Source organism: Lissotriton vulgaris, chromosome 7 (genome assembly GCF_964263255.1).
Source record: "Lissotriton vulgaris chromosome 7, aLisVul1.2, whole genome shotgun sequence".
Taxonomy (NCBI): Eukaryota; Metazoa; Chordata; class Amphibia; order Caudata; family Salamandridae; genus Lissotriton; species Lissotriton vulgaris.
In genome coordinates, this window is record NC_141695.1 from 621,256,723 (window position 1) to 621,269,423 (window position 12,701).

Consider the following 12,701-nt stretch of genomic DNA (forward strand, 5'->3'; position numbering starts at 1 on the left):
TTTAAATTCCGCCCAAGCCTACTTTAGTTTCTCTTTAGTTGCTGCTGTTACGCAAAAATAAATATTTAATTGAATAATAGTCATGTGTACTTTTAATTTTTTTGAATGCCTTTATATTGAATGCTATTGAAAGAACAAGGGAACCCACTTGGTAGGTAAGGACCAAGGGTATCAGTATCAAAAGGCAACAACGGTCCTTACAAGAAAGATTACAATATCAAATAATTATAGGCCACAATATGCACTATAATGAAAAGAGAAGTCCAGCCGGATTAAATTTGAGGTCCGGCTGGACTTCTCTTTTCATTATAGTGCATATTGTGGCCTATAATTATTTGATATTGTAATTTTTCTTGTAAGGACCGTTGTTACCTTTTGATGTTTATATTTAATGCTGCCGTTTTAGGTTTATTTTTTAACCAAATAAACATATTTCTGATTCGGAATGACACCTTAAGCAAAAAGAAATTAAACACATATTCAAAGCAATTAATGATGCTACATTCACTCTTTTCTCTCTGAGAGGACCTTTCGGGTGATAGCTCCCCCCTTCGCCTCCACAGCCTATACCATCAATCAGGGTGTGCCCCAGGGCTTAGCTCTGAGCCAGACACTCCTTAATCTTTATGTTCAACCTTTAGCGTGGGTGGCTCGGAGCAGGGGGCTCTCAGTGTATAATATGCAGATGATACACAATTGGTGGTAGTATTCTCGATTACCTTGTACAGGACGCCAATAAGTTTCGAAGCGATCTTGCAGCTCTCACAGGGAGGATGACCACCAACTGCCTCTAGCTCAAAGCCGGTAAGACTGAGATTCTGCTGATAAGGAAAGATCCTGAGTTGTGGAGTGAACGCTGGAGGCCCGCTACCCTGGGTTGTGCGCCCGTCCCCAAACAGATGGTGAAGAACTTAGGTGCATGGGTTGACTCGGCCCTCAGCTTTCAAGACCAAATTAAGAAAGTGGCAGGGACGTGCTTTGGTATTTTAAGGGGGCTTAAACCGTTGCTGTTTTTTTTCTTTTAGCCATATATTAGACAGGTCATCGTCCAGGCTTCTGTTCTGTCAAGATTGGACTATGCCAATTCATTGTACCTGGGGGGTCAACAAAGCTGAGACTGTCAGACTGCAGAGGGTCCAGAACGCAGCTGCTGGAACTCTCCTTGGCTTCCCCAGAACTTGCCCTACTGCCAGCGCTATCCGTCAGCTACACTGGCTGCCGGTGGCCAAACGAGTCGAGTTTAAGTCACTCTGTCATTAAAGATCCTAAAACTGTCTTCCCCTGGCATTTTGACTAATCTGCTCTCACTGTACATCCCCACTCGCCAACTCCCCTCAGTTGGTCATCATTTGGTGACTGTTCCCCGGGTGAGGAGGGCGAGAGCTGGTGGGCACCATTTCCGTTTTCTGGCGGCCAAACTCTGGAACTCACTTCCCTATTACATTTGTAGCCTGGATAATTATCTGGCCTTTCGTAAGGCTACCAAGACCTAACTCTTCCCATCTAGTTAGACTCGGTTGCTGCTCGCTTCCTCCTGTTTGCTGCTAGCCGCCGGACGCCCCTCGGCTGGGGCAGCTGTGCGCTGTATAAATGGTGTAACATAACATAGTCCTTTCTGTAAAATTGGTAAAGTTAATTTGATATGCAGCATCGTTTGCAAGGTGATTTTCAGCATTTGTAATTGCATGTGTTTCTTTAAGAGTGTGGTAATAAGCACTGAATATGGTGTGGGAGTTATGGCTTGCATATCTGTTGTGCAAGTTGTGATTTGTGCTCCTAAATAACTTGCAAATGTTACTAGACTGGAATTGTGGGTTTAATTTGTAAACGTAACTATGCTTTAATTGTGTTTATGGGAATTTGATTTTTTTTTATTACATACATAGAGGCGTTATAACCAAAACTACTCATAACTTACACAATTCACACCATAACTCAAGCCTGGTCATTTGTTCATTGTATGTTGGTCTTTTCAGCAAAGTGGTGCCAGCGAGTTATTTTTTAATTTATAATTTTAGTAAAATCAAATGTCTTGGAAAATGGTAGACATACAAATGCCTCTTCAATGAAACGTATGGGTGGCCATAACTATACATGAACTCTCAACCACTCACTCCATGTCACGGATATTAGGTTTCAAGTGTTGCTGTGCTTTTCAAACAATTACTATAACACCCAAATGCATTAGGTAGCCATGAATTAAACAAAATGGTGTCAACAATGACATTGAGTGAGGTGGCCACAAGCAGGAGTCGTTCATCTGGTTCAGTTTGCTCTTTGCTTTATAGAACTGGTAATCTTAACCTCAACATTTAACATGCAGGAATATACGCACCACAGTAAAAAATGAAAGAATCCCGACATGTATGAGCTACTCTACTAATGCGTTAAGCATGAGGTTTTTGGAAGTAAAGGGTAAAATCAGTAAATGCAGATAGGCAATAAAAGAGCTCTTAAGTTCCTCATATCCATTCACTAGTAGCTCATCCAGTGCATGCTTTTGCTATGCATTTGGAATACATAGGCTGAAGTCCCAGAATGCGCGCATAAAAGCTGGAGCAGAGTGGAAAATAGTGGTTTCCCAGATTCACGCATGAGTGCAATTCATGAATGGACTTGGAATGGCCCTGCAGGCGTAACCAGGAAAATTCCAATGGCCACGCATTTCCTCAAAAATTCTGCAGCTGTTTAAGGTCTAGCTGAGCCCGCACATGCACGGTCGCTTGCGAGGCATTTTGTTTACTTTTAGTGGGCTTAGAGCCTGCCAATTGCTTACCGTTGGTTAGCATCATCATCACTCTCATTTCCTTGCCTCTCTATGCTCAGTGGGTGCTGGCTTTTCTTCCTCTTTGTGGGTTTGTTCCGCCCCTGGAGCAAGCCAAAGTATTTGTGTCCTGCAAATGCTTGCACTTTCGGAGCTTCTTTCAGTTGTAACTCTCCATAAGGGTGCATGTGTTTGCAGGCTCATTCTCCCCTTCCATCCCACTACACATTGTTACTTGTCCCCCTGCCCCCCAAACGCTTCTGTACGATCTGTGTTGGCAGTGAGGGGAATTTAATGCGATGTAGAGCACACAATTTAAGAAGTCTTGACAGTGTGAAGGGGGGAGGCCTCACGCTTGTGATGTCAGCATTCTCCTACATTCAGGCTAAAGAATAGTACAATCTGCTCCATGAAGTGTGGTCCGTTCCGGCCACAACTAGAAACTATCTGAAAGGCTTCCACTGCGGGCTGCTTAAAGGACTGCGCAATTTTGTGTCATTTAACCTGCCCTTAGCCCATCTACTGGGGCACACTGCAACTGTTCCTACTAGAATGTTTTTTCCGCACTAATGTTAGAGGTAGAAATTGCACAAGAAAGTAGTTTATGCATGCTAGCTTTATTGAGTGCAGGAAAATAGTACTCTGCCCAAATTTTACGTTGTGCCTAGCAGAACTTGTACATTCTCCCCTGGGGGTGTAGATCTGCAATTTCGCTCTGTAACACAGAACCATGCAAAGTGTGACTCCTCCACCTTTTTTCTTGACCAACCCAGGTGATCCCGCTATCCAGTGGAAAAAATGGAAAAAGTTGTTCTTGAATTACGCTACTGTATTTGGGCCCAACCTTGGTTTGGAAAGGAAGGTAGCATTGTTAGCTTATTACCTGGGGGCGGAAGGAGAGGAAGTTTTAGATCACCTCCCAGACTTAGGGCCACAGGAAGCAAGGGGTCTCAACGAATTTGAAGTAAGTCTTAAGAAATTAGATTTGCACTACCTCCCCAAGACGAGCACAATCATGGAGAGGTACCACTTTGGGAAGAGAGCACAGAAGGAGGGAGAATCAATAGAAGATTTTGTTTCTGATTTGAGGAAACTAGCAGCTACCTGCAAGTTCGGTGGGACTAGTGAGGAAAGAATTAGAGATCAATTTGTTTTGGCTTGCAGGATGGAGCGTGTGCGAGAAGAATTATGGCTTAAGGATGACCCGCCGTTGAGGGAGGTTCTTATCATAGCCAAACAGGTGGAGCACATGTTACAGTGCATTAAAGAGATAAAACAAGACACTGGAGAAAAGAGAAGCGATGACAAGACAAATGTCAGTGAAGTGGTGACCGAGGGTGAGGCAGTATCTGTGGTAAGAACAAAATGGGGGGGTCATTCAAGGGCACCTGCTATAGGTGCGGCAAGCAGGGACATCTAGCCAACGACAAGGAGTGCCCTGCCCTCAGATTTACATGTAACAAGTGCGTCAAGAAAGGTCACTTCAAGCAATACTGCAAGAGTGGGCAAGGGGTCAGCAGACAGAGTAGAGACAGGACGAATGTAGTGTGCGACGAATTTGTGGTGCAGGTCAAAGAGTTGCTTGTCCCTAGCCCCAATGACACCATGTGCGAAGAAATAGTGGTGCAGGTTGATGAAGGTCAGGTCAACAGCCCTAAAGACACCATAAAAGTAGGGGGAGTTGTCCTGGAGGCATTGTTTGATTCCTGTTCTAGGATAACCATTATTAATAATATGGAATTCTCTCGGGTGTCCTTGGGAAAGATAATTTTGAGAAAAATGGATTTGAGGCCTGGGGGGTATGCTGGTCGCCCTATCTCTATGAAAGGCTATTTCTTAACTAAAATTGAATACAGTAACAGGATAACTGTGTCCAAGGTTGATGTGTCCACTGTAGGGGACAACATCTTGGGGTGGCAAGCACAGAAGGAGTTAGGGGTCTATCTCAATCCCAACAGTAATCCCCAGATCCTGATACAGGAAATACAAGAACATGAGACAGACATTGTGACAGAGTTCAAAGGAGTGTTCAGAGAAGAACTAGGATGCCTGAAAAACTACTGCCACAAGATAAAGTTGAAAGAGAACGCTAAACCAGTTGTGGCTAAAGTCAGAAAACTCCCCATTGCCATCCAAGAAGAGGTGAAATGTGAACTAGAGAAATTGTGCAAGGCTGGAATCATCGAACCCGTGGAAGCGACGGAATGGTTGGCGCCCATTGTGGCCGCAAAGAAGAAGGATGGGTCGGTCCGGCTCTGCATGGACCTGAGGGCGTTGAACAAGGAGGTCGTGGTCGACCGATACCCTCTACCGAACATCACCCAAATGATGAGCATGCTAGAGGGGGCAAAGGTGTTTTCCACTCTCGATCTCGCCTCGGCCTACTTCCAGATCAAACTACACGAAGAGTCGCAAGAACTCACAGCTTTCGTGACACCGATGGGCGCCTACAAATTCAAAAGGATGCCTTTCGGGCTAGTCTCGGCGGCCGCCGTATTTCAGAGACTCATGGGCAGCATCTTGAAAGACATCCCAGGCGTCATGTGTTACCAAGACGACGTGCTCATTTTTGCTAAGGACCATGAAGAGCATGATGAGAGACTGAGACGCGTGCTAAGGAGGTTCCAGTCACAAGGACTTACAGTAAAAAGAGACAAGTGTGTGTTTGGCTGTGCAGAGTTGGATTTCTTGGGGCACAAAGTAACGACGGAAGGGATATGCCCCAAGGCCGAACTACAAAACACCATCGTGAGTTTGGCACCTCCTACAAGCAATGATGAAATCAAGTCTTTCATGGGAATGTTGAAGTTCTACGGGAAATTCATAAGAAACCTGGCAGGAAGGACTTACGCCATCAGACAGCTATTGAAGAAAGAAGCTGAATTCAACTGGAGTCAGGAGTGCCAGAGGGAGTTCGAAGATGTAAGGAGGGCACTTGCAGAAGCCCCCAGTTTAAAGTCATACATACCCAACCGGGCGACTGTAGTCACCACCGATGCTAGTGCCAAGGGGCTGGGAGCAGTCCTCACACAAGTAGGAAAAGACGGAGAAGAAACCATAGCGTTTGCCTCAAGGTCACTCCAGAAGTCCGAGAACAACTACTCGGTAATAGAAAAAGAAGCCTTAGCAGTATCCTGGGCGTTGGGGAAGTTCAGAGACTTCCTGTGGGGGACTCAGTTCACTCTTCGTACTGACCACAAGCCGTTGGTGGAAGTGTTCAGCAGGAAAGGTTTGGATGCCATCTCCAGCAGGATAAGGCGGTGGGTAGTCAGCCTCCAAGAATACACTTTCGGGGTCGAGTACGTCCCGGGAACGAGAAATGTTGCGGCAGACTGTCTGTCAAGACTCGTCAGCGAAAATGAGGCGAGAGAGAAGCAAAGGAATGTGGATGATGAAGAGGATGAACTTCAGATGGAGAATGTCTGCGCCATCCAAAGAGCGTTGGGTGAAGAAACGTGGAAGAAGGCCATGGAGGGAGACAAGATCCTGGAGGAGGTGTGCGAAAGAATAAAACACAGGTGGAAGAACGAAGATAAACAGGAAGAAAACCTACGACCATACTGGGCTGTCAAGGATGAACTGTCCATGGTAGATGAATGCCTGTTCAGGGGTACGAGACTTGTGCTGCCTGCGTCGGTGAGAGACGACCTGGTGGAGATAGCCCACGAAGGGCATCTGGGTATCACTAAAACTAAACAAAGACTCAGGGAGTACTATTGGTGGCCCAACATGGATCTTGCCACGGAAAAGAAAATTAGAGACTGTATTCCGTGCAGCAACAGTGATAAAGTCTTAAAGCAACTGACGCCCCCAATGGTATGCAGGCCGCCACCGTCAGGACCCTGGGAAGAGCTGGCGTTAGACATCGTGGGCCCATTGTCTGGAGAACTGCGGACGCCTTACGTCCTGGTGCTCATGGATTTGTATTCTCGGTGGCCTGAAATGAAATTGGTGAATGAAGTCACGACCAAGACAGTCATCAGGTTCCTGGAAGAGGTCTTCATCAGGGAAGGGCTACCCAGCAACATTCTCACGGATAATGGGGTGCAACTGTGTTCGAAAGAAATGGAAGCGTTCCTAGTGGAGAGAGGCATCAAACACAAGCGTTGCGCTTTGTATCACCCTGAGACCAATGGCATGGTCGAGCGATTTAACAGAACCCTCAAGGAGAGCATCCAGCTGGCCAAAGCCAGTGGCATAAGCTGGAAAGAAGAGGCGTGGAGGCGGCTAGAAGCATGCAGGTTCGCACCAGACGACGGGAGTCACCCCATTCGAGCTGCTCCGAGCGAGGATACCCAACACCAAGCTATCCCCAGGGTGGATGGGGTGGCACAAAGGATGGTCAGACCGCTCCAAAGGAGTGGAAAGCCTAGAGAGACGAGAGGAAGCCATGAAGAAAAGGAAAGAAAGATATGACCAGCTCAAGGCCACACGGGAGGCCGGATTCAAAGTAGGGGATAGCATCAAGATCAAAACCCCCACTGGAAGAGCTAATTGGTCAGAGTACAGTAATCCCACCAAAATCACCAAACTATTCAAGAATGCTGTAAAAACTCAAGAGGGGAAGATCTGGAACCTAGGGAGAGTAGTGAAATTCCACCCACCAGGGCATGACTCTAGTAGTGAAATGGGGAGAGGGGGCGATCCCAGGCAGAACAAAGGTCCTAACACCAAGAAGCTGTTGTCTTTCCCCCACCCAGGTGATAGGTCTAGCAGGAGAGTGACCAGACCCCCCAGATACTTGGATCAATATATTAGGATGTAACCCCTGCTATGCTGTTATTCTTGTATCATTCTTCCTAGCAGGACATTGTCCAGACCCTCCAGAGATCCTTATCAGTTTGCACTGTGTTATGGTTGCCTCACTGTTGTTCATGCGTTGTTCCTTTGTTTTTCTTCCGCAGGGGAGGGGGATGTGTGGCATCTCCCAATCTAATTGCCCCCCCCGGCGGCTCCGCTTGTAATGGAGCTGCTCGCGGTGACATCACTTCGAATGTCACCGCGACCAGCGTTCCAAGGCGAGCGCCAGGGGCAGTGTGAGGAAAGCTGTAAAGCAGAGGCTGTGGCTGAGGTCGCAGTGTATGGCCTTATCTTAAATAAACCTTTTGGTTAATCATCGTGACGTATATTGGCATCTTTTGGCTGTCACTACACCCCTCCTGTTTTAATTTATTCCTTGCCCATTCCAACCTCCCGCCCTGCGTGATTATGCTTGCCCCCATTGTTGCTTGCTCTCCAATCCCGCATTGCTTGCAGTTTCCCACCCCATCCCATGTTATTGCTTGACCCCTACCACCTTCTCATGCTGCAATGTTCCTTGCCCCTCTCACCCCGTAATACTGCTTCCCCCTTTCTCACTCCCATACTGTGTTGTTTTGCTTGACCCCATTGTTGCACGCCTCCGCTGGTCCCATATTGTTGCTTGCCCCGCATTACCCACCTGCCCCTCCTTCCTTCCACCCTCCCGTCCTGCATTGTTCTGCTTGTCACATTGTTGCTTGCCTTTCTGTCCTACATTGTAGATTGCCCTCTCCTATCCACCTGTACAATGTGGTTTCTTGACCCCTTTGTTGCTTACCACTAGCAACCTGTATTGTCGTTTGTCTAAGTTGTTGCTTCCCCTCACAGCGCCCACGGTTTTGCCTGCCCCCATTGTTGCTTGCTCCCTCCTACCCTTCTGTCCTGTGTTGTTGCTTGCCCCGTTGTGGCTTGGTGCCTCCCACCCAGCATTGTTGCTTGTCTGCCTTGTTGCTTCCCCCTCCTACACTACCACCCGCATTATTTTGCTTGCTCCCATTTTTGCCCCTTCCTGTCCCATTTTTTTTTGTGCCCTCCCACGCCGCATTGTTGCTTGCCTGATTGAATTCTTCCTCCCAACCTCTGTTGTTGCTTGCCCCGTTGTTCCTTGCCCCCTCCCACCGTGCATTTTTGCTTGCCTACATTGTTGCTTCTCCCCCTCGAATCTGTGCAGTTTTCCTTGTCCGGTTGTTGTTATCCGCAGTTGTTTCTTGCCTCCTCCTTTCCCCCACGTTGTAGTTTGCCCACTTTTATCCTGCGTTATCGCTTTCCCTGGTTGTTGCTTATTTCCTACTGCATTGTTGCTTTCCCCCCACACCCTTCTATCTCGTCAGAAAAAACAGGTTTTGGCAAAGACAACAGATCTGGTCTATGCAAGTTTTGTTTCAATATTTTAGCTGTGCTGCAGGGCTGAAAGTTTAAAAAGTACTTTTAAAAGCACTAAGACGCTCTGTGTTGTTGCTCGTCTCCAGACTCCTCAATTCTGCATTGTTCCTTGCCCCTTCCACATTCCTGTCCACGCTATTTTGCTTGCCCCTATTGGTGATGGTCCCCTCCTGTCCCATGTTGTTGCTTGCCCCTTCCTGCTCCACATTCTCGATTGCCCCTGTTGTTGTTTGCCCCCTTTCTGTCTTCATTGTTGCTTGCTCGCGTTGCTTCCCACCCTCTGTAGTTGTGCTTGCCCACTTGTCGCTTGCCCCTCTTGTTGCTTAACGAGGCCCATCCCACGTTGTTGCTTACCCCATCCCAACCTCATGTCCCAGGCTATTGCTGGACCCCTTTAACCCTCCCATAAGTGCTTAATATGAACCAGTGGTATCTGGTGCTTAGCACCAGGGCTTATGACAGTCTGGCAGATGGTGGTGCAGTCTGCCTAATTTAAGTACGAGCACAATAGCGGTTTAATAATTCCATTTACATTTAGAGTAAGTAATACCTACCTCCCAAGCCATTCTGATAGATTTGGGGGCTTGAACAGTATTTACTGTCACAATTGTAACAGTGTGATGGTTAGTTGTTGTGTTGGCACGGTCACTGGCAGGGCTGGCATGGGCAACAGATGGTGCCAGCTGTAGTGCCCTCCTGATGAGGGCCCTGGCACATATTTATTTGTTCATTTATTATTTTTTTTTACAAATTAAGCACTGCCTCCCATCCGGAGCTATTTTGCGTGCCCCTCCACCCCATGTTGTTGCTTGCCTTACACTCCCCCATTCCCCATTCTTTGCTGTTGCTTGACCTCATTTTTGCTTGACCCCTTTCGCTCTGCATTGTGGCTTGCCATGTTGTTGCTTTCCCCGCCCACTCTCAGTAGCGGCTTGCAAGGAACGCAGGTAGAGGGGCAGGGGCTTGGCAGGGGGGGGGGGGGGGGGACAAAGAAAAAAAAAACACTTACCTCCTCACAGCAGCCATGACCGTCTCTCCACCGTCGTGTCTCCAGGCTCCCCTAAGCCAATCACAACTTCTGCAATGCAGCGTTGCGATTGGTCAGAACACCATGGTTTGGCGCTCGGACAGGAAGTAAGAGCCTGGGCATGTTACACATTACAGCCTGGTGCAGAACATGCAAACCCTGCATGACTGTTTGGCCGGCGCAAGACGACCGGCCAAACCATCATGCGTACTTGGAGTGTGCAAACCACTCCCCCCATGCCACCAACCCCCTGCCCACCCTAAGCCAGCCCCGAATCTACAAAAAATAAAACATTATCATTTTATTTTTCCTGCTCTGAGAGCAGTGGGTGACACTCCTCCGCCTTAGCGGAGGAGACACCCCTGCCCACTCTCCTGCCCGGTGTTGTTTGGCTTGACCCCGCTGTTGCTGCCCTTGTTTGTTACTTGCCACCTCCCGTCTCACGTTTTTACTTGTTCCATCCCACTTTCCTGTAACTTATTGTTGCTTGCCCCCACCTTGCATTGTTGCTTCCCCTTCCCACCGTCTGATCACCAGTTATTTTCCTTGTCCCCTCCCATCCTGCATTGTTACTTGTCCCCGTTGTCATTTGCCCTTTCCTGCCCTGCATGGTTGCTTGCCTGCATTGTTGTTACCTCTCCTCCAACCTCCTGTCCTACTGCGCTTGCCTCCTCCAACCCAGAATTGTTGCTTGCCCGCGTTCCTTCCCCTCCTACGCTCCCATCCCGCATACCCCAATTGCTGCTTACCCCCTCCTGGCCTACATTGTTGCTTGCCCCCTCCCATCCCGCATTGTTGCTTCCCCCGCAACCATCCATCCAGCTTTGTTTTGATTGCCTCCATTGCTGCTCGCCCCCTCCCATCCTGCGTTGGTGCTTGCCCCTTCAACCAAGATTGTTGCTTGCCAGCATTGTTGCTTCCCTCTCCTACGTTGTTGCTTTCCCACTTTTACCCTTCTGTCCCACCGGGGGGAAAAGCACTGACAAAACCAATAGGTCTCACCTATGTGACCTATTGACCTGGCCAATGTTGTTAGCCATATTGCGCAGCAGCATGGCTGCTATGCAGCATGCCTGAAAATGTAAAAGACAAGAGCTATGAGGTAGCCAATGTTGACAGCGTCATAGCACTTTTCATTTCTTGTCCTCTGGAGGTATCTACATCCAGGCATGGCTGTTAACAGGTAAGAGCGGTGGAGGGGTGGAGGGGGCTTGACATACAACAAGATGCAGAGAGTGCAAGGTAAGTGGTTTTATTTATTTATTTTCCCCTACCCTGTCGTATGTCTACTCCCCTCCCAAGCCCAATGCTCTTACCTGTACCAGACACGCTAGTCTACATCCTCTGTGTTGCACCCCCACCCCACTTCTGGATGTCTGCAGCCAGTAACTAAAAATAAAAAAAGTGCTATGATGCAGCTAGAGGCCGTGTCACAGCACCTTTTTAAAAAACTTTCAATCATGCTGCACTGCAGCTGTGCTGTTGTGCAACATGGCTAAAAACATTGACAAAGGCAAAGGCGAGACCTATGGCTGGCGGCTATTCTTCTGTAACCAAGCTCTGCAGCTCACAGCTAGTAGTAGCCCAGAGAAGCAATGGATACATTTCACCCTCTCGGCAGGCAGTGTTGTCCCCTGCTATGGCCATGCATCTGAAGGTAGTTGGAAGTTTCCTGGATATCATACTGCAGGATAAGTTCATGCATGTCTCTGCTCCAACCAAGGGATACATGGATTTCAGCAGGCAGGGAGTAAATGGGTTTCAGAAAAAAAGTCAAGAAACGTTGTCAGTCTACCTGAAGGATAAAGTTTTGCAAACTTCAGTCAACTCACGGACGAAGTTTAAAACTGCACCAGAGTTATTACGTGCGCACGGCCATTTGCTCTAACTGGAATGAGATTACTACATTTACCAGAATGGATTGGTTTCTTAAACAAAAGCCCATTAACTAGTCTGAATGCATAAATGGCGCCATTTGGTTAGGTATGTGGGTACATTCCAATGATGCTGCTCTCTTAACCCCTTACTCACCCCTCGGTCCACACAACTGCCTTCATTCAATCTTGCCATGTGCCCCAAGTCAAGTGTAACACCTTTAGCCTTTTACAGCAAAAGCAGCACCTTTCACGCTAGGACAGGTAGTCCATACTTTCAGTGTTAAAAATATCACTCCAGGCAACATATTCTTGGCTAAAAAAACAGAATGGTGAGTGTGTCATGCGAGATATGGAAACCCTTGGTACCAATGGCCATCCTTCTGGGGCCTCTGCGGAGAACATACCTCGCAGCCAGATGGGTCCTGCATGAGAGTCCTTGTAGAGTACGGCGTTCTTGTGCTTGTGGGTCAGGTACATCTGGACACACATCCACAGGATGGACAGCAGCATCAGGGTGCACAGGAAGGCCAGCACATCTTTCTCTTCAATGGCCACGCGGTCCATCGAGCCAGAGATAATTAAACAGGAGCCCAGCAGGAGGATGTTGGTGGCCATGAGGATAGATAGCGCACGGCCTCCTTTCTTCCAGAGTCCGAAGCGTTCAGGCACACTCCCTCCTGCGAGGACGCCGGACAGTCCGGACTCACCTTGCTGGAGTGGGGAGACAGACTCAACCATTTCCAGTTCTGTGACTGACTCTTGGGGGCAGTCTTGCACCATCATTCCTGGGCCCAGAGGCCACTATCTGGAAGAACAAGACATAATGAGTATTAGAACCCTACATGAAATG

The 12,701-nt window shown here is 48.0% G+C and overlaps 1 protein-coding gene across 2 annotated transcripts in view; it reads right to left on the reverse strand.

Annotated features, from left to right (window-relative positions):
• LOC147702143 (proton channel OTOP2-like) overlaps positions 1-12,701 on the reverse strand; it is a 340,145-nt gene that overhangs the window by 293,787 nt on the left and 33,657 nt on the right. For both annotated transcript variants that reach the window (XM_086930791.1, XM_086930790.1), the window contains exon 2: positions 12,256-12,656. In XM_086930791.1, the coding sequence (XP_086786917.1) occupies positions 12,256-12,634 (379 nt within the window). In that variant the 5' untranslated portion in view covers positions 12,635-12,656. The remainder of the gene's footprint in view (positions 1-12,255; positions 12,657-12,701) is intronic.